The sequence below is a fragment of the Cyphellophora attinorum genome (assembly GCF_001299255.1).
Source record: "Cyphellophora attinorum strain CBS 131958 chromosome Unknown Contig7, whole genome shotgun sequence".
In the NCBI taxonomy this organism is placed as follows: domain Eukaryota; kingdom Fungi; phylum Ascomycota; class Eurotiomycetes; order Chaetothyriales; family Cyphellophoraceae; genus Cyphellophora; species Cyphellophora attinorum.
Genome location: NW_017253235.1, coordinates 564,688 through 590,660, shown reverse-complemented (window position 1 = coordinate 590,660; position 25,973 = coordinate 564,688). Strand labels below are relative to the sequence as shown.

The following is a 25,973-nucleotide window of genomic DNA, read 5'->3' as shown; positions in this document are numbered from 1 at the left end:
GGGTGTCCTCCGTAGATCTGCATGTACGCGATACGAGGATGGCGGCAGATGGATACGAGCGCCTCGGTCGCTCGACGACTGCAGTGACCATGACTGTAGGTCAGCATCTGAGATTACTCTTGCCGTGCGCACATACTGCTTAACGGCATCAGTTTCAGGAAATGCCTTCCCATCATTTCATCAAAATGCAGAGCTAGCCATGCTGCGCGACGGGTCCGGGTAGGTTCGCGGACGATAAAGGCATAATAATTGAGCCCAGGAGGACATCTGCTCTGATCCTGGTCTTTGGCAGAGAGGATTGTCGAAACGAAGACCTGTCGTCAACAAAACTCTGCCAGCGTCCGAATGAAGGTCTCATCTACACTGACGGAGGCTGTCACAGACCGGCCTAGCTGAGCAAGACATGAATGATGTCCTGGGTGAGGCTTCCTACCGCCTCAACAGCTCCCACGAATCCCTCTTCCCCAACGCACCCAGAAATCCCGCCCTCGACCTTGACACTCTCCACACTCTACCTATGCCCCTCCTCGGTGCCCGCCGCACACGCATCTTCACCAACAAGCACTCAAATCCCCAATTATTACCTCTGTCATAGTTCTCGTCACGCAAGAATATCCGTTGTAACGCCACAGATGATCAAATACTTGATCCCGTGGTTGCGGAGGATGAATTCGATATCGGTGTTCGTGAAAGCGCTGCGGAAGGGATCAGGTAGCGCCGGGCTCAAGAAGGTCGCCTAGCATGTAGATTATGAGGACGGCTGTTGTGAAAGGGGGGATTGGGACTTGGGGTAGGGATGGGGAAAAGGGTCGGGTTGTGCTGGATTCGTAGAGGTGTGTGGTGTCCTGCCATGTTTATAGTCTCCGTGGTAGTGATAGGAGAAGTTGGGGCAAGGTCTGGTGGTATGCATACTCCGTAGGGCGAAGAAGAGGCGTCGGTGCCGTAGAGTCTGTTGATGTCAAGACACGGAGTATAGGATGCGATTTTCAATTGGTGCAAGTCGACTTGACATAAGAAATCTCACTATCTGATATGCTTCCCGGTAACGACTGCTCTCATCAAAGTCATAACGAATGCTCCAGCCAGACTTGGTCCATCATGTGCTTTCCATTCCTTGAGAACGCACTGCCACACCCACCCCGAAGGGCCCCTAGCTTTTCCAGAATCAACACCCAACGCGCGAGCTGTTTCGTCATACCTGACGGCTCTCAAGCAGCGCAAGCGTCCTTGAATTTTTTCATGCTGTCCTTCAATTGATCACATGGAAGTCGACCCGTGCCACAGTCATCACATTTAGCAACACAAGCATAACTGTTGGCAGTATCCATCAAGGGTGAAAAACAGGGCGGAGGACTGTCATAGCCGTGGTCCTCCAGAGGTTGATAGTGGCAGCGTTAGCTGCTCCAACATCTGCTGTAGTCAGTCGTGCTCTAAAGCAGTAAAGCGCATCTGGACGTCAATGAATGACTCACTGCTCGCGATGGTATTGGCACATGTTGAGATCTTATCGAAGGTAGCCGTGACCTCCCGACCGGTAGCGTCAATCAGAGCCTTGAGCTTTTGGACAGTCTCATCCTTCAGATTCATCCCGTTGGTGGTGCCCCAATCGAGGTCCTTCTGGAGATCTGCCTGATAGGCCACAGCACACGCTTTGATAGCATCGACACCTTCGGTAAGCTTGATGCTTTGCTCGTTAAGGTTGGCCACAACGGTGATTGTGGCAAGTTTACCTGCAAAGTTAAGATGTGGATCCCAACAAAGGTGGATTTCTAAAGGCATACGTACTGAAGTCATTAACGTACGGCGCCACACACTGTGCCCAGAACTTCGTGTTGTCATCAGTCGCCATCTTGACAGCGACGGAAGGATCGACTGGAAGAGTCGGTACTGGCACTGGTGCGTCTAGAGGAACAGCAAGGACTGCGGCTGCATAGACGGTAGCGATTGCCACGCTGAGAGATAGAGCATGCATTTCGGGCGAAATCTGGAGATAGATTTTCGAGGTTGGTCGAAGTGGTTGTTTGTTGCTGGAAGGTCTTGCTTTGTCGAATGATGGAAAATCGTCGAGGCATGAAGGTGGTTAAATAGTTGCTGAGACAGACACTCGAGCTCCCATCATTGTCTGAGAGCTGTAGCATATGCGGAGTCTAGACCTCCAGAGTCGCAGTCAATCTCCCTTCGGACCTGTCAGGGCGTCGCAGAAGGTGACTTAGAGAGCGTGAACGCCTTGATGGAGGGCCAGAGATATGAAGTCCCGTTGCGGGTGCGACAACGAGCTACTGGTCAAGCTGTTGTGGCGTGTTCTGGACCTTGACGTTCATCGTAAGGACCCCTCCTTCGCAGCCGTCACCACTCTGAGGACTTGATGCAGACATTGCGTAGGCAACAGATTCGCAGGCGGCATGGGTAAATGAATGGGAAATAGGAGTGGTGACTTGAGGGAGCCTACAAATCTTCAGATGTATGTCAGAGCAGGCTTTGCCCGACTATGTTAAAGTCTGTCCGCTTCGATGTGCCACCATGCCATTGCGGACCTCGAGCTCTCTGAGATACCGAAGAGGTCTGACCCGTCACAAATAGTGTCAGCACTGATCGAGACCCAGGGTGGACCACGGCGTCTAGATGCGTTGTGGCATGGAGCAGAATAGTGGCATGCAGTATGAGAACGGGTGAGCCGCTGCAGGCGCGGACAACTGTCCATCTTGGCAGGGGTGACAAGGAGGGATGAGTGTGCGAGTGTGCAGGGGCAATATTGACCAGCAGTCATTCTGAGCAGTGTAAGGCGTACGAAAGATCGATTATGCACGTGCGGAGTTTGAGTAACCTAGCAATGAGGAATGGTTCGTGACACCTTACTTGTCGCCTGTGGCAGATTTGGAGATCAACAGCTCGGCCAGTCTTTGGATCTCTCTCCAGACCGGCTCAAGTGCTTGTGATGTCGCGAATTGAATCTCTCGCCTTGCTGGGCCAGCAGGAGAGACAGTCCTGCAGCCATGTTCTTTTGGTAATGCCTGCTCTGTTAGCAAAGATTGAAAGAGTGCTTTGAGCATACCTTGTAATGCTGTCTAACCCGCGAGCAGAAGCTGGCGCAGCTTAACGATCGTGGTGAGTGGCGGAATTGAACGGCACCGGATCACACAAAGCTCTGCTCCGAGGACAGCCGCAACACGGACAAAAACGTACTGTGACTTGAATGGCGAGGCTTGGAGATGCTCCCCGTTGACTCTGCGAGCAGAGAAAGGCCCAACTAGACAAGTTTTGGCAAACCTCTGGACCGTTGCTGTTTGCGTGACATGGTCGTTGATGCGAAGCATGTATTTCAGATAGTCACTTTATATCTGAATGTCGTAGCAAGTCCGCAAAATCACGCTTGAAGTTGTACTCGGACAATGGAAGCCTTGCATCTGCTGGAAGGTCACAAGTTTTCGAATGTCCTACCGCTGATTGTTCCTATTGCATTGATAGTCACACAAATTCGACTTTGCAAGCACTTTGCAAAGTGGCTAGAGATTTGCGCCGACCCATCGAACTCGCAGCGGTGAGCAGATTGGGGCCATATTGATCGCGATTGCCCTCATCCATGATCAAACCGCAGTGCAGCCGATGCAGCCACAGCTCGCAAGGTATAAGGAGAGGGAGGCAGACTTATCGCTGGCCGAAAATGATCGAAGACATTTCTGTCCTGACTGTTCAATTTGACCGGTCGATAATCGAGCAGGCAGGTAGGCAGAGATATATGTTCGAAACGAGAGCTTGGCATAACACCATCTGGGATCTGTAGACGTGCCGACCTGTGTTGTTGTCTTCATTGTATCGAGTAGTCGTGAAGACGCCTGACAGGATCAGAGCCGCCGTCTAATGACGCACAGCTGTGCTTCGGTTTGAGAGGCTGGTTTGCTCTCGAGTCTGGAGTCTAGATGGCTCTGGCCAACGCGTTGGAAGCAAGAAGTCCCACAGACGTGAAGGATCCTCAGCCTTAGCAACATCACGACCGGTCAGTCACTCAACGAAGGCAACGAGCGCGCTAAACCTCGGAAGAAAGCCGATTGCTTATGCTGCGCCGCAGAATCATCAACCGTGGGATAGGTCCTTTCGTTCAGATTTGGAGGCAGTGCCAACTTCTAAAGTTGATGGGCATCGAGATGCCAAGACCCAATTTAAAAGGCCGCCCCCGAAGGATGAAGGTTTGGCTATTTGAGGGTGCAGTCGGAATCTCTACTGCCACTGACAGCGATTCTTCTGCGGCCACCATGAAATCGCAACTAAGAGGCGACTGGCAGATTGACGACACGGCGCCGACTATACGGCTCGCTCGAAGGTCCCTCTGCGCTCTAACGGCCGGTCCGTAGCCGAGCTACGCATGTACACTTCCCCAGGATCTTGCCTGTGTGTGACTGTGATCAATGGAATCAGGCTCGTCCACACATGTCGCTGATTACCTTCCGCGGCTCGAACGAACAGTGCTTCGACTTCCAGGCTCTCCAGTAACAGAGGTGCAGTACGAGCGTCTTGCTCGCTAATCCACTCCCAACTGCACTCAATTTGGGGCCAGAGTGTTAGTCCGACATGAATCCTTCGACAATGCATATCACCTTATGCGGGTTAGGCTCGTTGCCTTCTTTTGTCATCCTGGAAGTCTGGACAAGCCATCGCTGCCGACTCCATCGAATAGACCTCGTGAGGAATCACTAGCCCTTCGCCACTGGTAAATGGCTACCGCAGAGCCGCCACACTTCGAATCCTTCGACAGCAGCATTAATGAGATGATCCTGACCGAAGTTCCATAGCCTCAACGATGCTGCAGGCGTCCTGCGACCTTGACGGCAGATGCCGGTGCTGTCGAGTGGGATCGTATTTAGCAACTTCGTGTCCCTCACGACTGGCGGTCTCAGAACAATACTCTCCATCGATTCATCACAATGGGCTCTCTCTTCAGCTGGGGCTTGCTTGCACTGGCTGCGAAGCAAATATCGGCTGTACCTGCTCCCACAAGACGACAGAGCGCATCAGTATGCGAGCGAATCTATAGTGTGGCAAGTCCATATCTCCAGTCTGGCCGTAAGTCTTCCGATGGTGAGTCAACTCATGCTGATCTCGACAGAAAGCGTCAACTTCCCCGCCGAGGATGCGTATGCTTGTCTGAAGGAGATCCCGTTCGATGCAGACCGAGGTGTGAACTTCGTGGATCAACTACGCAAGAGCATTGCGTGGCAGTCGACACTGGATCTTCTGAAGAGTCCGCCCGACGGCTCGAAAGGCGTCGACATTTTGGGCGGGCTCGACGATATTCAACAGAAAGCGAGGACGAATGGCTACTCAGGCCAGCTCGACTTTGATACCGACCTCAAAAATCTGATTGACTCAGCCAATGATGGGCACTTCAATATCGCCCCTTGCTCAATGGCCATTTTCAGTTTCCAGTTCGACGTCGGTCTTGTTTCGGTCGCGGAATCTACGACATCCCAACCCAAGATCTATGAAGCGCGTACGGACATATCGACCCTCTTCGCAATGTCCAGCAACTAACGATGACAGAATCTATAATTCAGGACCTTCCGCTGGACCCCATCGCCACCATTGACGGAAAAGACGTGGTCGAGTTTCTAGAAGACATGGCCGCACTGGGTAACTCCCAAGACGCCGACGCACGGTATGCTGCATCGTGTAAGAGTCAAGACTACTGCTCACTTTGCCTACAGATACAACCAATTGTTCACAAATATCGGGCGTCTTGGAAATAACAACACTCTGGTGGGGACATTCGCATGGCGAGGCGGCTACTACACAGGCTACAGTTCAATCAACTACACCACTGCCAATGGCACAGAGGGAACGTGGGTTGGGAAGGCGCTGATTGCTGACCCATCCACTTACACTTACTCCAGCGGGCAGCAGCTGTATGACGCATTCTGCCTGCCTCCCGCGTCGGCTACGGGCGGACCTCCTAGCGATGTGCCTACCTCACTGCTTACGGACACAATCGAACCGACTTCACTTCCAACGCAGACTGACGAGCCGTCGGCTGTGACTACGATTGATGTTGTGACGAAACGTCAAGAACCTGCTGCACCTTCCACAACAGGGGCTCCCACAGTACCAACCGATCCAGCATATGTAAGTTTTCATTCCCTCCACAGCCCAATGATTCAAAGTAGTCCAATATGAGGCATCTGCCGGCCATGTTAGATTGCCCACACTGTCCCTCGCCCATTGGCGTGGGCCCGCCCCGAGCTTACATTCTCGCTCGATTCAGAAGACGTCAAAACGTGTCGCTGACCTGTATGTGCATCACAGTTCCCGGCGGCAGTCGCTCGCGATCCGTACAATCTCATCGCAGGTTACTTTCTCGATGGCTCTCGTGAAGATACAGCTGTACTGAACATTCCGACCTTCGACAACAACGAAGGATTCCCTCAGAACGAGACTCTCACCGGTTTCATACCAGCGGCCTCCTCTCTGATAGAGCAAGCGAAGGCAGCCGGTAGAACAAAGCTCATAATCGACCTTACCGGTAACGGTGGTGGAAACATCATGCTGGGTTCGCCTTGTTCAAAACACTGTTCCCAAACCTCGACATCCAAACCACGAGTCGATATCGCAGTCACGAACTGATTCGCCTGGTGATCGAATCGCTCAAGGACGCAGCTGCAGATCAGTTAGATCCCAGTCTGTCCTACGTGTTCGAATTTGCCTGGCAATATCAGCTTGCTGCTCCTGATGGAGGGCCTACCAACTGGAAGAGTTATACAGATATGTTGGGCCCGGACGGGTCGGGCCTGACAGCACCTCAATTCTTCGAAGACTTCAGCAAGACCACCACCCAGATTCCAGGCATTGCTGGAGTACCGCTGCCATTCCAAGAGCCTCCATTCTCCGCCGACAACATCCTCCTGGTAACAGATGGCGTTTGCGCCTCGACCTGCTCCAACTTCGTTGCACTCATGATGGAGGTCGCCAAGGTTCAACACACTGTAGCATGGGGTGGAAGACCCAACACCAACGCTATGCAACTCGTGGGTGGCGTTCGCGGCAGCAATGTTCTCAGCTTCGACACGGTAGCAAACCAACTCGGCGGTGTACGAGATTACATTGTGAATAAGACACAGGAGGGCAAGCCTCCTCTGACTGACGATCAACTCCAGACCGCCCTCAGCCTACGACCACTGACCACAACTGAGTATCCCATTCGCCTGTATAACGGACACATCAATTTCCGAAACGCATACTACAACGGCAGCGACCTTCCCTTGCAATTCGACCACCAAGCTGCTGGATGCAGGCTGTTCTACACTGCAGAAAATATTCGTAACCCTGCCTCAAGATGGACGGACTCTGCTGAGGCTGTGTGGGGCAATGGTAGCAAAGGATGTCAGGCTCCGCCGTTGAACATCACTTCGACGGCTACAACCACGTCTTCAAGCTCGCCCACTGAGTCTTCGGAGAGCAGCACGGCGTCGGCAACGAATGCTGGTACGAGGGCTGCCAGTGCGTCCATGATGCTGGCGGTGGCGTTGACAGCTGCTGTTGCGCTGCTGTAAGACTGGATTTCGAGTGTCGCCATTGTTATGCTGTACACTTTCCCATTCTAGCATCGCGGTTCATACATTCATACCTTATGGCTACTTAATGTATACCATTGTTCTATCACTTTGTTAATTCAGAACTGCTCTAAAGTCAGATTACTAAATTCTATGTATACTGAATAGAACTCCCCAATAGTACTGCACGAGCGTGGGGCTGTTCTCTGTCCTCCCTCAAGCTCGAGGCAAAGTAACAACAAGCTTCCTCGCCGAAACACCCTTTTTCTGCATGTCCATAGCCTCTTGAAGCTTCTCAAGTCCTGAGCCCACGACTTGCGGCTCGGGAGAAGGGACAAATTTTCCACGAGCGAGCAGCGTCGGGAGTACCTCCCCATAAAGCACTTTACCCAGACCGTTTTCAACAATGGTCGTAGCAAACACAAACTTCCAGCCCACGCCTTTCAACAAGCCCTTAATAGTCATCTTCGTGTTCCAGCTCAAGAAGCTGATGACTCTCCGCACAACCAGAAGTGGGCCTGTCTCGGACTCGAGCTGTGGATATGTGACAATAGCGACAAATTTTCGAGCGTGTGTACATTGCGCAAGCACGTCGACGCAGAGCTCTGCCGAACCTTTGCCAATTGCGACGGCGCCCACGACCTCACGGTCTTTCATGACTTTCAGAATGCTTGCTTGCAACGACGAGCTGTTGTAGTCGAAGGAATGTGTGGCACCAAGACGTCTGACCATGTCGTAGTTCTTGGGTGAGCAAGTCGTCACGACCTCGTAGCCAGCTGCAGCGGCAAGTTGGATGGCGTTAGAGCCACGCTGCTCGCGCCGCCGGTGATGAGAACGATTCTTTTTGCCGCGTCGGTCTGAGTGAAGCCCGGCGATTTCGCCGAAGGAGGTTTGAGCTTTAGCATATCATCCTGCCACAGGCCAGCAGCCGCAGTTGAGACACCCATTGGCACCACTGCCGCCTGCTCAAAACTCATATTCTCTGGTACTGGGCAGCACATGATCTCCTGTACGACCACGAACTCCTGGAAAGCACCCATGGCAGGATCATTGCGCTCCTTGTCGGTGCCTGTGGCGTGAGCGACCACGCGGTCTCCGACTTTGAAGCGCGTCACACCAGCGCCGATCTCCTGGACGACGCCAGCCAGGTCGCTGCCCAGCACGAAGGTAGGTCAGCCAGTTGTACATCAGGGCGGTCCCTTGGGTTTGAATGAGGTGATCAAGTGGATTGATGGCGAGAGCATGGGTGCGGACGACGAGAGTACCAGCTGTTGGTGAAGGGTATGGTCGTGTGATAAGCTGGAGTGGACGAACTCCTGAGGAGGGTATTATGGCGGCCTTGTTCGTTGGCATGGTGTCAGAGATACCTGCAATAAATATTTTGCTGGTTATGAGAGTGTGTAGTTGATCTTGGGTCGGTCAGGTATAGCAGCTGTTTGTCTCAAGGAAGATTATCATCAAGCAGAAGCAGCGGGACAGACTACACATATACTCTCGACCGTCCATGCCAATGCGCCACCAGCATGGCCTCCAGCACGCTCGCCATCGAGCTAGCCTGCCGTTGTGAGAGCACCACGGCGCCGAAGAATGGTTCGGGCCAGAAAGTCTAAGATTTGTGTGACAGACTGACGGCGCACGGAACGACTTCGGGTAGCGATCAAGCTTAGGCGAAGAAATACGCCAAAAGTCTTATCTGCAATGGGAATGGCAAGAGCGAGGTGGTCAACTCATCAAGTTGCAGCGGATGAAGATGTCGCCGAACTCAACCAAGGTTTTGGCCAGCAGTCGCGACGTGCAGTCGAAAAGAGCGTAGCTCAAAATGACTGGGAATCATGATCGATTTTCTGTATCCAACCTAATTCATTACGTCATCCCTCGTGTCGCTATGCCCTTCATCGTATACCAACAGCCAGAGCTGTCTGAGGTCGCTTCCCTAAACCTTCCTCAAGACTTGATAGCTTCCGGTGGAAGTCACTGTGTCAATGAGTGTCTTTTGCGCCATTAACTCCGGTACCAACCAACGAAGTTCAGGAACCGACGGCGACTGGGAAATCACCTCGCTGTCAAAGTACATGTTGGGCGTGTGACAGAGGCCCATGGGTCCTCCAAAGTGCGGCTCGTTACGCCCTCAAGTACTCTGAGCGCCAGTACTGCCCACATGTACGACTTGTGAAACAGTGGTGCTGTAGTTCGCGTCAGGTCCGCAAGCAATGGATCAAGTCGATGAGACTTTTATGCTGTGGTGATGCGCAGCACCTTGTACCGAGACAAAAATCATACCAACGACAAGCGCGCTGGTAAGTGCCCCAGTGAACGCAGATATCAACATGATGCGAGACAAAGTCGGGGTATGCGACTTCGCATGTCAGAACATGGCGAAGAAACAGCGGCACCGTTGGCTAAGGCTACATGCCCTGAACCAGTCACAAGTCTGGCACATAACTGGAATCTGTATCAACGCGGACGGGCTGGAGCTTTGCCATAGAACGCCGAAACGGTACACATAGAAGCATGATATTAGGTCAAGGGATGTACTTATACAGTATATTTCGAACTACTCCCTTTGCCACTAGAGAGCGCATACTTCGTGGTGCGAAGTCTCGTATGCACTTATATGCAAGCTCCACCAGCTATACCGACTCCGACATTATTCTCTGCTGCGGAATGCCACGCATTTAGACAGCACTCTTCTCCCTCGACTCCTGGATCACACCCGACTCGTCAGAGTCACCACGAACGATTCCAACCGAGCTCTTGCGATGTCCAGCAGAGTCCGGATCGTAGTTGGCAGTACCCGGAACTTCACCAGCGAGCTCCTCAAGAGTCTTGCGCTTCGTCTCCGGAATCAACAGTGAGGTGAAAACACCACAAAGCATGAAGAGCGCGAAGATCTGCATGATATGATTGAGCCATGGCGTTGGGTTCTGTGAAAAATGCATTAGTCATAAGAATGGTACAACAAAAAAAGGAGTCTGCGAAGAGAACTTACGGCCTTGGTAGGATGGCCCTTGGTTCGGAGAGGGCCGAACACAGTCTGAGCAATGATGGCGCCGACCTTGCCGGAGGCAGCTGAGAGACCGTGCGAAGTCGAGCGGTATCGTGTTGGGAAGCACTCTCCTGGCACAATGAAAGTGGTCGCATTGGGTCCGAAGTTAAAGAAGAATTGGGCCAACACATAGAGGGCCAACAAGCCGCCCTCGCCGAGGTGGCTGTATGCGAAACCAATGATGATGAAGAGAATGGTAAGCATGATGAATCCCATGAGCTGGATGGGCTTGCGTCCAACGGTGTCGACAAGAGCCACGGTGACCCAGTAACCTGGAATAGCACCAGCACAGACGATGATCAAGTTGCCAATGGCAGCACGACGGAAGATCTCGTAGACGTTGTCACCCTTGGCGAAGCCGATGGCTTGCAGAATGATACTGTTGTTGAGACCGAGACCATAGAAAGCCACATCGAGGAAGAACCATGAGCCTGCTGTACCGAGCAGGACTTTGCCGTGTCTCCACTGACGATAGTGACGGAAGAAGTCGCCCCACGATGCCTTTGGCGGGTCGAGACGTGCGCGAGAGTCCTGGAGGACACCTGCTCTTGAGACTTCATCTGGGTGACCCTCAGCCTGTCCAGCCTTGTACGCCTTGACGTCCTCGACAGCCTTCTCGGTATCTCTGGCGACATCGAAGGTGTAGCGGGGTGTTTCCGGAATGGTGAGACGGAAGTACAGCGCAATGCAGCCAGGAACGGCGCCAAAGCCAATGATGACACGCCACATCTTATCGACAGCAAGACCGCAGACACCACCGCAGGTGCCGTAGCCCTTGGCTGTCTGGAGTGACTCCTTGAAGCCGGAGCTGACAATCAGTGCAATCAAGCCAGCGGCCAATTGACCCATTCCCTGCATAGCAAAGACACTGCCCATCATGGCGCCGCGCCACTTGGTGGTTGCGAACTCGGATGTGATGATGGCCGACAAGGGGTAGTCACCACCGATACCAATACCCATGAGGACACGCCAGAAGATCATCAGTCCGACAATCGAGACGGCTGGAGAGGACGCAGAGAGAGCCTGGGCGAGAGTCGCGAAGATGATGAGAATGAGCTCAAGACCATACATCCGCTTGCGACCGACAACATCAGCCAGCCATCCGAAGCCAACTTGACCGATGACGGTGCCACCGGAAGTTGCGACCTTGATGGCGGTATCTGAGTGGGGAGGAATGACTCCGGCGTTGGCGCCCTTAGCTCCTTGCCAGTAAACGACACCAAGCATGTTGGTCACTATGAAATCTGTCAGATCTTGTTGAGGACTGTCGAAATGAAGGAGATGTTACCAAAGTTGATAGCAAAGATATCGTAGGCATCAGTGAAGAAGCCAATACCAGCGACCACGATAGCTCGAACATGATACCAGCCGAACGGTGCCTTGTCAATCTCGGCCAGAGCAAGTCGTCTACGCTCATTCGGATCCTGAATGTGTGCGAAGTCGTTGTGAAAGTTATGGAAAGCCGCATTGCCGCCATCCGTCTTCATGCCAGCGGCGACAGCCTCACCGGTGTTGACCATTGTGCCGGTAGTTGAGTATCACTTTCGAAACAAGCAATACCAAGAATCGGTAAAAGGCTTGACACGGCCCAAGAATGCTGAAAGAGTAGGAAATGCTCGCAAAGTAAGCGTACCAAGGCGAGCCTATATATCTTGGACGAGTCTTGGGAGACAAGGGCTGAGATATCAAGCCTGTTGGTCAATATTCGTGCAGAAAATTGATTCCATTTTCCCGTTAGTTCGGGCTCGCAGATGTAGGTAGCTAGCGCGCGTGGTCACACAGACCAATAACGGACTCCGAGAAGAGCACATGGGGAGTTGAAAGGGGAAGTGAAGTAGAACTTTTAGGTGGGTACACGGTCACGGTGGAGAGTTGGAAGGTAGGTTCGGATATGCAGGTCTGGAAGGGGATGGGCTCGATCGTTCCTGTCGTTTCGAGGTATCGAATCAACGTTGCATGCTGCCATTCTAGAGTGGCAGGTGCCCGCCTCGGCGAGTCCGTCTCAGCGGCGAACACGATGATCTTTGTTTCTTCGAGATACCGGCACACTGAGCCGGATGCACATCACGTAGTCGAGTCGTTCGCAGGCGGGGTGCTTGGTCAAAGATTGTCGAGACTATGTGAATTTCACACCTCCAGAGAACCGCATTGCCCAGACCTTGCAGCAGCGGCTTGGGAAAGCATCACGTCCCATCAATCCTAGAAACCCTAGCGAGCACTTTGCATCGCAAGACCCATGCCTCTATGCAGCAGCGGCGTCCCTAGACAGAAGAAACTTCGGAGACACTCATAGGCTGGATAGTTCAGACCAGAGGCGAACCGCAGAGCCAAGTCCGCGGCGCGCAGACAAGCTCAATGAAGCATGTGGAAGCAATTGACGAAGAGCTTGGGTGCAGTGTTGTCTGGAACGACCAATAAGATGACGCCAATTCAGCACGTGTTGCCTTGCGGCACCCGCGAAATAGAAAAGTCTAATAGCCCTCTATGAAGACCCGTCTGGATTCGCGAACACAAAAATTGGATGACACCCGCGCATCGTGGAAAGAAAGGCGACCTCCGATTCAGTTCGACTTCAGCAATCATGTCACGTGATACATGGCACAGATTGAACTCGAACACAACCTTTGGTCAGATCTATGTTGATCAGATCGTCTCGAGTGCCACGCCCAAGCCGCTGGAGCAGAACACTAGGTTACTGCCCGTCTACCAGATGTCCTGGTTCAATCGCGTCCGTGAACGCATCGCCATTTATGACATTCTCTACATGAGATGACCACGAGACCCACCGGTCCAGTCTCCTCACTGTCGATCTGCGGCGATCCGGTGCGCAGCGCCAGACCGAAGTCCTTCCAGTGGCGAGCTGTAATCGATCACGCGTCGCACGGATCCTAGTAGTCGCTTCGCAGAGCCGCCTTGACAGTATCAGCAAGCGGAGCACCCGTCCCAGCCAGCCGTGCCCGACCCGCTCTCAAGGCACCCTCTAGCCCGAACTGTGTGTTCACACCCTCGATACGGTGAGTGCTGTTAATGTTCTTGACCATCGTGATCTGCCACGCTGTGGCGGAACCCTGGCGAGAGGAAATAACAGCCGAGGCCAAGAAATACTCCCAGATACGATACCATCGCACTCCATACTTGGCCTTGGACTTCTCTGAATTGGCAAGCCAATTGCGATACCATCTCCATAGGGTTGCAGAGTAGTGGACGCCGATTGTGTCGACTGACTTGACCTCGAAGCCGACACCCTCGAGCGTGCCGATGACGAAGTCGATCGGTGCTGATGCATCGGCTCCTGGGAAGACATACTTGTTCATGAAGAGACCCCAGATGAGATCTTCGTACTGCCACGACTTGCGGAAACCAGCGATCTGCAGGAAGAAGACCCCATCGTCATCAAGCATGTCGTACACTTGTGTCAGGAACTTCTTGAAGTATCGTACGCCAACGTGCTCGGCCATTTCCAAACAAGTGATTCTCTTGTATCCACCCTCCGGCACCGGAATGTCACGATAGTCCATGCATAGGATGCGACTCTGGTCTTCCGGGATGCCAGCCTTGCGAAGTCCACCGTTGCCCCAAGCAGTCTGGTTCTTGCCGAGAGTGATACCCGTAGCATGGGCTCCATAGTTGACGCTGGCATACTTGGCGAGTGTACCCCATCCACAACCAATGTCCAACATCTTGTCACCTGGCTTGACGCCGATCTTCTCACAAACGATAGCAAGTTTGTTGTCCTGCAGCTGCTCCAATGTCTCTTCTCGCGAAGGATCTGAGATGATGCCGGAGGTGTAGATCATTCGCGGTCCCAAGAACCAGCTGTAGAAGTCATCGCCACGGTCGTAGTGGTCTCTCACTTGCTCCTCATCCTGCGAACGGCTATGCCACAGCATCTCTGGGCCGAACCCAACGAACACGTGCTTGAAGACGTCCCAGGTGAATTTGAAGTTTGCCCAATCATGTCTCATCTCCAGAATCTCAAGCATGTCGCCCTTAATGTCGATCTCCTGATCAAAATACTTCTCGAAGAAGGTCCAGATAGGGATCTTGTTCCTTCCGTAGTATCGCTCCTTATCCGACGCTTTCTTCAGGGTAATGTATTCTTCGACTGGACGACCGGGCAGCTTGGCCTTCTCGTTCTTGCGTGGGGAGATGCGGGACGAGATGAACCAAAAGCCAATCAGGACTGGGATAGTGGTGAAGATGCCGAAGAAGATGCTGGTCCAAAACCCGCCATAGACCTGGCGAGCTAGCCACCATGGGATGAAAACGAGTAGGGCGAGGAGGATATAGTTGTTGAAAGTGTCACTTCCGGGACCATCGGCTGGCAGAGGAGCATTGTGAATCGTAGGGGACTGTCTAGATCAGTATCACCCACATCTGAGCTCTCCCCTGGGATACTCACTTTGGTGGTCCTCACCCCACAGTCATGGCCTTGAGGCTGAGGTGTAGGAGCTGCAGGAGTCTCAATGAACTCGTAGTCCTCCGAAGACTCGGAGTGTGACTTCGCCATGCTGACAGTTGCTGCACTGCCGGAAATTGAAGGCCAGCTCAACAAAGGCACGGGAGCAAACAGAAGCAGAAGCAGAAGACTCCAAAATTCCAGATACCACTAATGCAGGAACACCAGAACGCCTTGGCATCTCTTATCGATAACCCAGGCAACCCACCGTGCCATCGTCGCTTTCTTTCCATCATCCGTATCATGTGCATACGGCTGGGACCAAGCCTCCATCATGGCTACTTCCCAAGCGCTGACGAAGCGCGCTGTAGAGTCTGCCGTGGCTCTGATGCCTCCGCCGCCAGTGAAAAGGATCAAGCGCCCCCCGAAGGTTTTGGACGAAGACGACTACACAGACGCCTTATCAAAGATCATAGCGCGAGACTATTTTCCAGGTCTGGAGGAAAGTCGTGCGCAGAATGAGTATCTTGCAGCACTAGAGTCCGGCAATCAGGCATGGATCGCGGAGGCATCTCAGAAACTTCGGGCCACTATCAGCGAGAAAACGGCCCAGGGTCCCCGGGTGGCGAGAAACCCCAAATACGACAGCACGGCTGGGACTCCGCGCAGAGCTTCTTCAACGGCAGATACTCCTCGAGGGTATGATGGCAGCCAGACGCCGATGAGTGTCATCACAGAGCCCACTATGGAGTCAGGCGGCACGGCAGAGATCGACATCTCCAACCATTCCCTCTCCTCTTTCCAATCAAAATACACCTCAGAAGACAACGCCTCCTTCAACGACGTCCTCGACAACCAGAACAAACGCCGCCGCGAGAAGCATGCCTACATGTGGACCGAAGACCAACGCATCCCGACCGCCCGCCAAATCGCCCACCGAGCAGAACAGCAACGCCTGCTAATCGACAAAGCAACCTCAGACGCTGAAGCCGCCAAGCACGGCGACAAGGCCCTTATTCCACTCACCACCGGCGCGGACGGCACTCGCTCTGCCAAGCCTGACGCCTGGAAAGTCAAGCGGCCGGATAACACGTTCATGTTCTTCCCGGATGACGTTGCTGAAACAGACCCAAACCTCACCACGACTCAAGAGCAGAAGGAGCTTGACTCGAGAGCTGGGCCAAAGGAGACCCTGCACCAAAACACTCGCTTCCCACCACTATACGCACTTGCCTCCCAAAATAACACACCAAGCAGAGTCCCCGCCTCACCCAGCCTCAACACCGACATCCTCGCCCATCGCGAAGCCGACGACTACGACGGCGCCGCCACACCTCGCGTGAACGGCTACGCATACGTTGACGAGGACGAGCCCCAGCCAGAGCCCCCCACCACAAAAGCACCCTCGCCTTCCTATCGAGACCTTCTCGCAGGGCAAGCACCCTCGCCTTCACCTTTCCACCTCACCACCCAACCAAAGCGCGAAGCGCTACACCACCGCCTCGTAGAGAAGACCGCGAGCGCGAAGCGTAGTAAGGAGCGGGAGGCGCTGCTGGATGGTACGCCGCTTGCTGCATCATCGCACACAGATAGGTCCTCCTTTGGTGCTACTCCCGGGACCGCCATAGGCAACAGTAAGAAACAGCAGCAGCTAGCAGGTAATATGACTCCCGCGGCAGCGCGGTTGCTGCAGCGGGTCGGCAAGACGCCTGTTCGCAGCAGCAGTACCGCTACTAGAATGAGCAGTAAGGATTTGTGGACGCCGACACCGCGCAGGAAAGGGGCGAAGTAGTTTAGGATGGTGTCTATCAGCCTATGTTCTGGGGATGGTACGTCATGATATGCTACGATGATTATACGAGCCACGAAACATAATGTATGTATGCATGCGTTAGTGAATGAGGACCTTGACTCAACCTCAGCTATAGCGGAAAGCTCACGCAAGAGACCACGGTATGTCCACACACCTGAGGTACGGATGAGTCTCCTCGCAGTATAATCCAACTGTAGTATAATGCACAAGGCAGATTCAAAACACGATGAAGAGAGAGAGAAGTGAGATAAATACCCACCTCCCACCGCTATGGCAGGAAGCAGGCTCTCGTTTTCATTGCAAATTATTTCCTCATCTTGGAGGCTACCTAGACAAATTCACATTTTGATCCGGGAGTGCCCTGTGCTACTATAGAGCGGAGCGACATTGCCAATCGTTATTCAATCAGCCAGCCATATTAAAGACAACTCCCAGATTTGTTGACGCCTGTTAGCGCCTTCACTTGAAATTCGCAGACCTCGTATTTGGAGTCCGTTGTGTGGATAAGAATATTCGCCTGAGCCATTTGCTGTTGATCAATCGCCACTCATTCCTCGTCGTCGTCGTCGCTGGGGTTGGTGTTGGCCGGGGACGGGACAGTGGGACGAGCAGTGCACCAAGACGGAGTAGGCGGAGCGGGACCGATGACACCGTGACCAGTCGGCACGGCAGCGCGACGGGCAGAGCCAGCAGCGAAGCTGTTGTCGAATGCGCCGAAGCCGACAGGAGCGGGGTGAGGGTGATGACCGATAGGACCATACGGATTAGCGCGGACCTGGTAGATGCTGTTGGCTTTGAGCGCCTCGTTATCACGCATAGCGGCACCTTTCTCGGACTCGAGTCGAGCGACTCTGTTCTGGAGGTCGGTTTGGCTGGCTTGGAGGGTGTGGATCATGTCGATGAGGATAGTCTTCTCTTGCTGGTTGGTCGCAGCCATGGTCTTGTAGAAGCCGAGCTCGTTCTGGAGGGCAACAATGTCTTGCGGGACGTGCAGAGGTGCTGGAGAGTAGGCGCGAGAGAGCAGGGAGGGAGTGACTGGACGGGAGCCAGAGGAACCGACCCCGCCAATGCCGCCGACACTACCAACAGGAGTCATCGGACGAGAGCCCATAGGAGTGCCAACGAGGCCCATGCCGAGTCCAGCTTGCTGACCAGAGATGCTGAGGGATGACAGAGCGCGAGCCAAGTTCTTGCCGGCTTTTGCGGGTTCGTTGGGGTTGACTTGACGTGGGGCTTCGGTATAGCGACCTTGCAGAGATGTCAGTCGGCTTTTTCAATTTCAAGAGAGCGGCTGTATGCGGAAAGTGATAATGCGAAAAGTGTTGCAGCCAGACTAGAAGGCACCGACATTTTCAGAGCAAACATACCTGTGTCATGATGCGCATACAGACAATCTTCGTCGGAGTACTTGCAGTCGCCCTTTTCCTTCCACCAGAAGCAGGTGAGGTGCTTAACGCTGCGGCTGCGAGAGGTGTCGGTATTGGTCAGAGGAGAGACATCGACAGAGCGATCGATTGTAGGTGGCAGTGAAGCTGAACGAGAGCCGCTGCGGCCACGCTCGGGACTGTTCTCTTCGGACGCGCCCGCGGACTCGACCGGCTTAGGAGGAGACTGAGACATGGTGACTGGATCTTCGGGAAACGAGACCTGTCGAGTGAGGTTGGTGTTGGTGGTGCCAGAGAACTGGCGGCGTGAAGTGGTCAAGTTGGAGGGTTTATCAGTAACAACAGACGCCCCAGTGACAGGATTTAGCTGCGACGGAATGATGGCTTTGCTGTCTCCACACATGATGCCTTCCTTACACATACTAGTGCTGAGAGTTCAGGTGACGTTGGGTTTGATTTGAAGAAGTTGCAATCGACAGTTTGCAGAAGAGAGGCAAGTGCGGTATGAGATTGGGTTGACAGAGGATTGCTGAAGAACATTGACCAGAGCAAGCAAGTGACAATGCTGGTCCCTATGGTTTATACCCGCCACCGCAGAATGCGTGAAGAGCAGCAGTCCAGGCTGAAGCTGCTGTTGCTGGTTGCGACAGTGACCATGTTAAAGTGACGGAAGACAATTCCGTCATAACTATAGTGAGTGGCCTACTTGACTTCCTCCTTCGGATGAGATTCCCGCCACTGCTTAAGGCCTTGTTGGTACCGGTCATTGTCATTGAACTCTTGATGGCGAGGCAGGCCGTCGTCTGGGATCTGAAACCACGCAGGTTTGTCCTTGACGAAGATATGGTACTTGGTCTCTGGCACAAATCCGCAAACCCGGTCCAGGGAGCCAAGTGTCACTCCTAGTGAATCCTCTTGGAAATGGTATGTCATTGTCAAAGTCGACCCACAGACCTTGCAGAAGCCTCTCTCAGCATCGCCGCTGGAGCTGTATGTATCAGGTTTGGTGGTCCATTCAATATCCTTCTTCTTGAAGTCGACAAATGGCAAGAACGGGCCGCCGCTGATGCGTTGGCATTGAAGGCAATGGCAAAAGCAAGAGTGGCCCGAAGAAGCCTCTCGACGAGCTGAGTACCTGATCCGCCCACATTCGCAACCGCCAGTCACCCTTGCACTATCAGCCATGCTTACAGTGATTGCCAACAGAAAGATGAACAGCGCGGTACGAAGGCTCGGAGGTTTAAATAAGCTGCCGAACATGATGTTTTAGAGTGGATTGCCAACAGTCCCCGCAAAATGCTAGGCTCTGGCCCCTGAACGGATCCCTGCTTTGTCAGCGGTGGCCTGTGGAGTACGGTTATACGCACTGCATCCGATACCACTTGACGCCGTCGGCATACTTTCGATGAACGCCAAATCCCGAAGACTACCAAATCGCTGAAGAAGGTAGTACTCAGTCTTCGCCAGAGAGTGTTTAGCTATGTACAAGTTATGAATGCTGACCAACATCACCACACGACCACCTCCACGCAACTGAGCACCATGGCCCGGCCCTTTAGCTACTCACTGCAGCAGCGTGACCTTGTGTTAAGCCAAGCAGTCTGGCCTCAGAGTCAACCAAAGCTGGGATAGTTTCAACCAATTTCGGCCTGTATGGTGACCAGCCAAGCAGCTTTTTTCCTCGCTTGCTCACTCCTCGAGAATTTGTTCCCACGTAGTAATGCGCACGAGGGAAGAAGTGCTCTTCGAGCTCGTCAATATTGCGACCAATCAACTCATTGGACGGCAGGAAGCCCTTCTTGTGAGCGTCGTCCACAGCAGCCTGAAGAATGTCGCCCCATACAAACTCTCCATTCTCTGCGAAATAGTAGCCTTGCTCGTTCCACGTCGCAGGAGCACCACCATTGACAGCGGCCTCGGTCAGTGCAAGGTAAAGGTCGGACAAGTCTTGTACGTGGACCTCGTGCCAGAGATTCTTCCCGTTGCCAATCTTCGCGCCCTTCTTTGTCTTCAGAATCGCTGACACTGCTTTCGGAGCCTGGATAGATCGCTGATTATCGGGGCCACGGCCTTCGCCGTAGATGCAGGGAGGACAAACTATTGCTGCCTGAAGTTTCTCGGACCAGCTACCCTGGACAATCCTGTCGACAGGCCGGTGGAGGGAAGAATCTGGCAAATTCCACATCTCATCAATCTTCTCCCAGTCGTCGAATTGCTTTGGAAGCTCGTCGCCAAACTTTTCCTGCGCAAAGGTCTCTCCAGTCAAGATTCCTGTTCCGGATGTATGGATGTAAAACACCTTAGGTTTGGTGGAACGCTGGAGGCCTTTGATGAGGGCCGCTGTACCGGCTTTGTGGTCGCAATTGGCGAACTGTATTTAGTCAGTTTGTCTCGGGAAATGATCATGCAATGGAAGGTTGCATGGGAGAGGCGGCAGTCATGTCTCGGAAGCACCTTGTGTGCGTGCTCAAGCCAATGCTCATGTCATCGCTCACTTCCCGATGCAAGCTTCCCAGGGTACTCACTTGGTAGACGATGTCAGCCTTGGATGCTTCTTCCTCAAGCACATCTGCAGAGTCCAGGTCACCATAGACCAGTTTCACTTTCGGGTACGCTGCGGCAACTTTCGCCCCCTTGTCAGAGTTCCGCACGATGGCCGTAATTTCGTACTCCGGATGCTTCTCGGTGACCAAGGACAGGAAGTCGCCTCCAATGTAGCCCGTCACTCCAGTGAGGAACAGAGATGGTGCCATGTCGTCGCACGAATAAAGGTAGTCGATATATCGTCGAGGCTGTTGGGTTGGGCTCTAGGAGATTTTCAGGATATGCTGGGATATATATGCTAGTGGTCGTTGTTCAGACGGCACCTTTTTGAGACGGTGACTTTCGATTCGGTGACTTCGGGGACCGTGACGATTATTGAATCAGTGAATACTAAGAGGGGCGGCTGGAATTGATGCGCCGGCAGTAGAGCTGCGATCGTTACGAGCTTATATATTCCCTCGAGCGACAAAGAGGTCTGCAAATATCATAGCTTTGCATCGAAAAAGAAAGGATATCATTATCAAGCGGTCGGGTCTGTTGCCTGTATGGGAGCTGCCTTCGCTACAGAATTCCGGGGTGCGGTGCAGTGGTGTCATAGGGAGCAGGAACGATTCAAATGATGTAAGCAGGAGCGGCTAACCCTAAGTGCCTGATTTTAGGCCCCAGACGAACCATTTCTGCACGGCTTCTGCAGCCGCGACGAGGCTGAAGTCTTGGTGCCGGTGAATTCGGCAACTCCAATCTTCCACCTGCTTCATCGCGTCGACTTGTTGACCATTCGATCACATATCACACACGACCAGCGATCCTTCACTGACAAATCCCTGAGGCCCTCCGCCGGTCGATTACTGATGTGCATGGCCGCCGAGATCGATGGAAGTCTGCTTGTGAGCGAGTGACTGCCACGCCATGTTCACATTCACACCCTTGCAGGGCGCGCAGAGCCAGAGCCGTGTATCGCAGTCTCTGCTCGAGCTCGATGGCGGCGTCAAGGTGCTGGTCGATGTTGGCTGGGATGAGAGATTTGATACGCATCAGCTAGCAGAAATCGAGAAGCACACTTCAACTCTCTCATTCATTCTCCTCACTCATCCTACCCTCTCTCACGTGGGTGCCTACGCCCATTGCTGCAAACATATTCCACACTTCTCTCAGATTCCGGCCTACGCTACCTCGCCTGTCATAGCCTTTGGCAGAACCCTCACACAAGACCTATACTCTTCATCGCCAGTCGCAGCCACCTTCATCCCTGCCTCAGCATCTCCAGAAGATGATACTGCAGTCGACAGCAAGCAGAGGACGAATATCCTACGACAGGCCCCGACAGTCGAAGAAATCAACAAGTACTTCACCGCCATCACTCCTCTGAAATACTCGCAGCCCCTACAGCCTTCCGCCTCGCACTTTTCTCCTTCCCTCGAAGGCCTGACCTTGACAGCTTACAATGCTGGACATACAATCGGTGGCACAATATGGAGAATACAGCATGGCATGGAATCAATAGTGTATGCCGTCGACTGGAACCAAGCCCGAGAAAATGTCATTGCTGGTGCATCCTGGTTTGGCGGAGTTGGCGGCGGCGAGGTCATTGAAGAGCTGCGTAAACCCACTGCGCTGGTCTGTAGCAGTACAGGCGGCGATAAGGTTGCCTCCCTCTCCAGACAGACTCGGGATGCTACTTTGCTAGGTCACATCAAGAGCTGTCTTGCGAAAGGAGGCTCTGTCTTGATACCGACCGATTCCAGCGCCAGAATGCTCGAGCTCGCTTGGATCCTGGAGAGGGCGTGGCATGATGGCTTCCGCGAGAGTCCCATCAAGGATTCAAAGGTGTACATGGCAAGCAAGTCCGCCAACGCAACACTGCGACATGCTAGAAGTCTACTCGAATGGATGGATGACAGCATTGTCCGTGAATTTGAGGGCGAAGAGGAGACTGCAGCCAAAACCCATCGCAGGTCCGGCAGCAAGCAGATCAATGGGAACTCCAAGCCCTCACGGCCATTCGAATTTCGTCACGTCAAGATCGTCGAACGCAAGACTCAGCTCGACCGCTGTCTCGCAGGTCAAGGAGCTCGAGTCATCCTTGCCAGCGACCTGAGTCTTGATTGGGGGTACTCGAAATCATTCCTAGATCACATCGCACAAAGCACGTCGAACCTCATCCTCTTGACAGAGAAAAGCCACAGTTCCCACGTTCAAAGCACAGGTGCAACGATCTGGAAGTGGTACCAAGAACGACAGGATGGGGTGGCAGTAGAGCCATCTGCAGAAGTCCAGCTCGAACAGGTTCATGGTGGAGGCAGGACTATGCAAATCCAGGTCATCGAAAACGCACCACTCAGCGAACAGGAGATGCAACAATATCAGCAGTATCTGGGAACTCAACGGCAAATGGAGTCGACAATGGCTGGCGATGCAACTGGCGATGTTGTAAATGACAACCTCTCCGAAGAGTCAGAATCATCGTCCGAGGACGAATCGGACGATGAGCAACAAGGTAGAGCTCTTAATGTCACCAACGCTCTGGGTCACAATAAGTCCAAAATCACACTGACGGATGAAGACCTGGGCGTCAACATCCTAGTTCGGAAGAAGAACACTTTCGACTTTGACGTCCGCGACAAGCGAGGTCGTAACGCCATGTTTCCATACTCGCACTCCAAGAAGCGAGGTGATGATTTTGGCGAGTTCATCAAGCCAGAAGACTTCCTAAGGGAGGAAGAAAAAGAGGAACAGGACACTGCTGGCTTAAAGAGCGGCGATATTGGTCAGAAGCGGCGATGGGACGACAGACAAAAGGCCGAACCAGCCCGCAAGCGTCGGCAAGGTCCTCAAGGCGAGAAGGTGGAAGTCAACAACGACGACTCCTCAGATGATTCTGATGAGTCCGATGTTGAGGAAGTCGAGCAAGAAGGCAACGATGGACCATCGAAAGCAGTCTTCTCCACAAAAGAAGTCACGCTCAACTGCCGCTTGGCTTTCGTAGACTTTGCAGGTCTTCATGATCAACGCAGCTTACAGATGCTAATTCCGCTCATCGGGCCAAAGAAACTCATTTTGACCGGAGGTTCGACAGAAGAAACACTGGCGTTGGCAGCAGACTGCCAAGAACTACTTGGTGTCAAAGTTGCGGGCGAGGAAGAGTCATCATCGTCCGAGATCTTCACACCATCCCAGGGGCAGATGATCGATGCGAGCGTTGACACGAATGCATGGACCGTGAAACTCACCAGGAATCTGGTGAAGCGACTGCATTGGCAATCCGTCAAGGATGTCGGTGTTGTCACCTTGCAGGGTCAGCTCAGGGCGGAGATGGGTGCCCTCAACATAGAGGATGATCCTAAGCAGAAGAAGCAGAAGCTCGATACGGATGTCTCAAGACAGGAGACGCCTGAAGTTACAACACCAAACGCCGTCCCAGTGCTTGACACAATTCCATCGGCTCTCGCAGCATCGATACGGTCTGTGGCGCAGCTATCCATGTCGGCGATATGCGACTGGCGGAGCTGCGGCGCTTGATGAACGTGGCTGGTCACAACGCCGAGTTTCGAGGCGAAGGTGCTCTGCTCGTCGACGGCATGATTGCGGTCAGAAAGCTCGGCTCTGGCAAAATTATTGTCGAGGGAGCGCCCGTCAGTACACTGACGCGCAACGGTGATAGCTTCACTCAGGTCAAGCAACGCATTTACGAGAGGTTGGCCGTGGTGGCTGCAGGCTGAAAGGCATTGCGCCCATGTGTGCGGTCATCATAGTCGACGGTAGCACTCACTCAGACAAAGAGGAATCCTCATGCTTTGCCGCCAGTCGTTTGGCATACCCAGGTTACTGATCCTACGCCGCCCAAACGCCACTGCTGCGTGACGAGATGCGGCCTTGCGAAGAGCAGACCTTGTCCTAACGTGTTTGGCCGATTCACAGCTTCTTTGTCCTGCCGTTGGCTCATCCGATCGACCAACGCAACGTGAGCCTCGATCATCGTCTATATAGGTCTCGATCCCTGCCGCCACTACTGCTCCACCTCTGCCACTCGTTCAAGGTTGGTAGTTCGAAGCAAGTCCTCCAAGATGAACCCCTTCTTTCCATGTTCTGCCCAGGCGCCGCCGCCTATCTTCAATCAGCAGACACGCTATGTCTACAGAACTCGCGACGGCGGTCCGCCTGACATGGGCAAGCCGCCAGCACCCTCCGGTCCATCCTTTGGATTTCCAGGAATGCCTCCGCCGGGAATGATGCCGCCAGGTCCTCCTCCCTTTGGCTTTCCTCCCCCTCCTGGACCGCCTCCTCCTGGACCGTTCTGGTCCGGCGCCCCACCTCCGCCACCAGGTCCGCCAGGATGGACTTTCCAACCACCGCCGTCAGCTGCTCCTACCCCGTCACACATGTGCTTCCAGAATGCAAGCGGCACAACATGTTTCCCTACAGGATCAGCCCCACCAGCGTCGTCGTCTGCCGCCGTCTCAGTCACGACAACGACTACGCCGGCTACCTTCAATGCTTCAAACTACAAGGGACCCATCTGCACAGCTGGAGGCACGACCGCGGCCACAGGATCAACGCCGAGCGGCCCAGCTCCAGGCAACCGCGTGAATGAGCGGCTCGTCAAAGCCGACGACGGTCCGGCGTTCTGCTCAGCCCTGATCAAACAGGTTTTCACGTTCTGGAGCCTGGACAACGATTTGGCCCACACATGTCACACACAGCCCTTGTCGAGGACGTTGCCTACAAGGTCCAGTACGCCGACAGCGATTGGACCGTCGAGAAAGTCATCGAACTGCTTGGTGCGGCCAAGATTGAACGCACTGGCCGAAAGTACTATGGTCATAGGGAGCTGGTAGGTATCCAAGAATGGATTCCTGATGCCAATCGACAATACTTTCAGGAGGGGTCAGTGATCATGTTGAATGACCCGAAAGCCAAGCAGACATTGAGGGAAGTTGGTTGGGGGCCGGATAGGGGCAGGGCTGGTCAGAGGCCGCCCGTGTGGGTGATGCTGTATCCGTAAGTCGTGTTCGCATTCTCTACTTACTGTATCAATGGCTGACATGTGCACTAGTGTCAAAGAACCTGGCGATTAGTGGCTGGGAGTTGAGGAAACCGCGGTAGGAAGTTGCGCATCGAGGACTTTACCATGATGGTCTGCTGCCAGTGAATTAGCGCGGGACAGATCGTTGTGGGAACAATTCCGCTGGAAGTATGCATATCTACGCAGGCAATGCGCCGGTCCGCGAGGCTTTCGACAGAGCCACCA

The 25,973-nt window shown here is 53.5% G+C and overlaps 12 protein-coding genes across 12 annotated transcripts; 4 read left to right on the top strand and 8 right to left on the bottom strand.

The window, feature by feature from the left end:
• Positions 1-1,327: 1,327 nt before the first annotated feature.
• On the bottom strand, positions 1,328-1,972 carry AB675_9696 (uncharacterized protein; the record flags this gene model as incomplete). Its single annotated transcript, XM_018150254.1, has 3 exons — positions 1,328-1,410; positions 1,473-1,730; positions 1,786-1,972. 3 exons carry the CDS (start codon positions 1,970-1,972, stop codon positions 1,328-1,330), a joined length of 528 nt encoding a protein of 175 aa, XP_018002267.1.
• A 2,947-nt stretch (positions 1,973-4,919) lies between these two features.
• On the top strand, positions 4,920-7,538 carry AB675_9695 (uncharacterized protein; the record flags this gene model as incomplete). The annotated part of the gene is made up of 6 exons (XM_018150253.1): positions 4,920-5,058; positions 5,102-5,485; positions 5,536-5,650; positions 5,700-6,114; positions 6,295-6,538; positions 6,646-7,538. The coding sequence occupies 6 exons, from the start codon at positions 4,920-4,922 to the stop codon at positions 7,536-7,538; spliced, it is 2,190 nt and encodes a 729-aa protein (XP_018002181.1).
• Positions 7,539-7,754: 216 nt separating this feature from the next.
• AB675_9694 (Zinc-binding alcohol dehydrogenase domain-containing protein cipB) lies at positions 7,755-8,270 on the bottom strand (the record flags this gene model as incomplete). The annotated part of the gene is made up of 1 exon (XM_018150252.1): positions 7,755-8,270. The coding sequence occupies one exon, from the start codon at positions 8,268-8,270 to the stop codon at positions 7,755-7,757; it is 516 nt and encodes a 171-aa protein (XP_018002379.1).
• Positions 8,271-8,296: 26 nt separating this feature from the next.
• On the bottom strand, positions 8,297-8,891 carry AB675_9693 (Zinc-binding alcohol dehydrogenase domain-containing protein cipB; the record flags this gene model as incomplete). The annotated part of the gene is made up of 2 exons (XM_018150251.1): positions 8,297-8,690; positions 8,725-8,891. 2 exons carry the CDS (start codon positions 8,889-8,891, stop codon positions 8,297-8,299), a joined length of 561 nt encoding a protein of 186 aa, XP_018002216.1.
• Positions 8,892-10,213: 1,322 nt separating this feature from the next.
• AB675_9692 (Repressible high-affinity phosphate permease) lies at positions 10,214-12,104 on the bottom strand (the record flags this gene model as incomplete). The annotated part of the gene is made up of 3 exons (XM_018150250.1): positions 10,214-10,462; positions 10,528-11,819; positions 11,873-12,104. 3 exons carry the CDS (start codon positions 12,102-12,104, stop codon positions 10,214-10,216), a joined length of 1,773 nt encoding a protein of 590 aa, XP_018002488.1.
• A 1,368-nt stretch (positions 12,105-13,472) lies between these two features.
• On the bottom strand, positions 13,473-15,094 carry AB675_9691 (uncharacterized protein; the record flags this gene model as incomplete). Its single annotated transcript, XM_018150249.1, has 2 exons — positions 13,473-14,936; positions 14,987-15,094. The coding sequence occupies 2 exons, from the start codon at positions 15,092-15,094 to the stop codon at positions 13,473-13,475; spliced, it is 1,572 nt and encodes a 523-aa protein (XP_018002318.1).
• A 223-nt stretch (positions 15,095-15,317) lies between these two features.
• AB675_9690 (Protein DGCR14) lies at positions 15,318-16,775 on the top strand (the record flags this gene model as incomplete). The annotated part of the gene is made up of 1 exon (XM_018150248.1): positions 15,318-16,775. One exon carries the CDS (start codon positions 15,318-15,320, stop codon positions 16,773-16,775), a length of 1,458 nt encoding a protein of 485 aa, XP_018002587.1.
• A 568-nt stretch (positions 16,776-17,343) lies between these two features.
• Positions 17,344-18,584, bottom strand: AB675_9689 (uncharacterized protein; the record flags this gene model as incomplete). The annotated part of the gene is made up of 2 exons (XM_018150246.1): positions 17,344-18,044; positions 18,164-18,584. The coding sequence occupies 2 exons, from the start codon at positions 18,582-18,584 to the stop codon at positions 17,344-17,346; spliced, it is 1,122 nt and encodes a 373-aa protein (XP_018002505.1).
• A 299-nt stretch (positions 18,585-18,883) lies between these two features.
• On the bottom strand, positions 18,884-19,366 carry AB675_9688 (uncharacterized protein; the record flags this gene model as incomplete). Its single annotated transcript, XM_018150245.1, has 2 exons — positions 18,884-19,244; positions 19,317-19,366. 2 exons carry the CDS (start codon positions 19,364-19,366, stop codon positions 18,884-18,886), a joined length of 411 nt encoding a protein of 136 aa, XP_018002446.1.
• A 370-nt stretch (positions 19,367-19,736) lies between these two features.
• AB675_9687 (uncharacterized protein) lies at positions 19,737-20,934 on the bottom strand (the record flags this gene model as incomplete). The annotated part of the gene is made up of 2 exons (XM_018150244.1): positions 19,737-20,552; positions 20,707-20,934. The coding sequence occupies 2 exons, from the start codon at positions 20,932-20,934 to the stop codon at positions 19,737-19,739; spliced, it is 1,044 nt and encodes a 347-aa protein (XP_018002456.1).
• Positions 20,935-21,634: 700 nt separating this feature from the next.
• Positions 21,635-24,244, top strand: AB675_9686 (Cleavage factor two protein 2; the record flags this gene model as incomplete). The annotated part of the gene is made up of 1 exon (XM_018150243.1): positions 21,635-24,244. One exon carries the CDS (start codon positions 21,635-21,637, stop codon positions 24,242-24,244), a length of 2,610 nt encoding a protein of 869 aa, XP_018002199.1.
• A 545-nt stretch (positions 24,245-24,789) lies between these two features.
• On the top strand, positions 24,790-25,828 carry AB675_9685 (uncharacterized protein; the record flags this gene model as incomplete). The annotated part of the gene is made up of 3 exons (XM_018150242.1): positions 24,790-25,339; positions 25,372-25,723; positions 25,801-25,828. The coding sequence occupies 3 exons, from the start codon at positions 24,790-24,792 to the stop codon at positions 25,826-25,828; spliced, it is 930 nt and encodes a 309-aa protein (XP_018002336.1).
• Positions 25,829-25,973: the final 145 nt, after the last annotated feature.